The 1,289-nt window shown below is 43.8% G+C and overlaps 1 protein-coding gene across 1 annotated transcript in view; it reads left to right on the forward strand.

Annotated features, from left to right (window-relative positions):
* The window catches only part of Hnf4g (hepatocyte nuclear factor 4 gamma), a 142,976-nt gene that overhangs the window by 119,318 nt on the left and 22,369 nt on the right, over positions 1–1,289 (forward strand). Inside the window, exon 4 of the mRNA XM_029553990.1 lies at positions 832–1,006. Within this exon, the coding sequence (XP_029409850.1) occupies positions 861–1,006 (146 nt within the window). The 5' untranslated portion in view covers positions 832–860. The remainder of the gene's footprint in view (positions 1–831; positions 1,007–1,289) is intronic.

Below are 1,289 nucleotides of genomic sequence, written 5' to 3' on the forward strand. Positions count from 1 at the left end.
CTATGTGTAAAGATTGATAGGTGAGCCAACCCATGCATAATGCAATTCTGGGAAATGATACTATAATTTTAAATAATGATGACAATCAGAGCTCTATGTTATACTTGAAGGGCAGATGACAGGTGACTCTTTTATGTGTATTCTCAGAGACGATTTCACACAAAATGTGAGAAGTGATTAGAAACCTAAGTAACTCGAGACAGGCTTGGGAAAGTCTAGGCATCTGTGAAAATACAGGAGATGAGAAGAGGCTTCAAGGAGAACACAAAAGCAGTTGTACTGGAGAAGACTGAATGAACAGGATGATGGAAGGGAAGGTACAGCAGGCAGCCACAGAGAGAGGAGGGGCTGGCAGGGCAAGTCTGCAGTGTGCAGCGCCCTGGGCCTTGCTGAAATGCTATCGAATGGACAGGGTGACATAATATGAAATAGCCCTATGGGATAAAGCAAACAGAGGAGGAATAATGATGATCTTACTAGGTAACACAATAAAGTTGTTGGCTAGGTCCTTAAGCCTTTAAAATTGAAATCCATGGGGTCATCAGAAACAAAATCTGAGGATTGTTTCCCGCATGAAGTTGATAGTCAGTGTCGTGAGATTGCATGGACGTTTGTTGAGAAGGGTAGTAGTTGAGGAACTGAGCCCTATAGTGTCCCCTAGTGAAATGATGAGAAATATGAGACAGGAGCCTGGAGTGGAAGCTGCATGCCAGTGGTTGAAAGAAAAGCACAGCTAAGAGAACTCTGTCGAGCCCAGGAAGAGCTGGTAAGCCGCAGAGCACTGCGCTCAAGAAAGCTCAGCAGTCACTAACTCTTCTTGTCTTTCTTTAGCAGACAGTTCCGCCCCAGAGACAACAAGTATGAATACCACGGATAACGGGGTCAACTGTCTATGTGCGATTTGTGGGGACAGAGCAACAGGAAAGCACTACGGGGCATCGAGCTGTGATGGCTGCAAGGGCTTCTTCAGGCGCAGCATTCGGAAGAGTCACGTGTATTCCTGCAGGTAGTTGGACTGAGCGGTTTTGCATTTTGTCTTCGTTTGTGTTTCAAAATGACATGAAAGGCATAATGAAAGAAAATTTAGAGTTTTGATATATCTGTAACTCTGAACAAAATCTCTAAGCGTCAATAAGTATAAGGATGTTTGGGTACATATGCAGGTCACATTCACACGGGTGATTTACCCTATTTTAAACTTGTAAAAGGTGTATAAAGAAATTCACATACCTACCGCCCAGTTTAGACCAATATAGTTGAATCCTCGAGTAGATACCTCCCCTCCCTCC

The sequence above is a fragment of the Nannospalax galili genome, unplaced genomic scaffold (genome assembly GCF_000622305.1).
Source record: "Nannospalax galili isolate Female #2095 unplaced genomic scaffold, S.galili_v1.0 scaffold102, whole genome shotgun sequence".
Lineage (NCBI taxonomy): Eukaryota > Metazoa > Chordata > Mammalia > Rodentia > Spalacidae > Nannospalax > Nannospalax galili.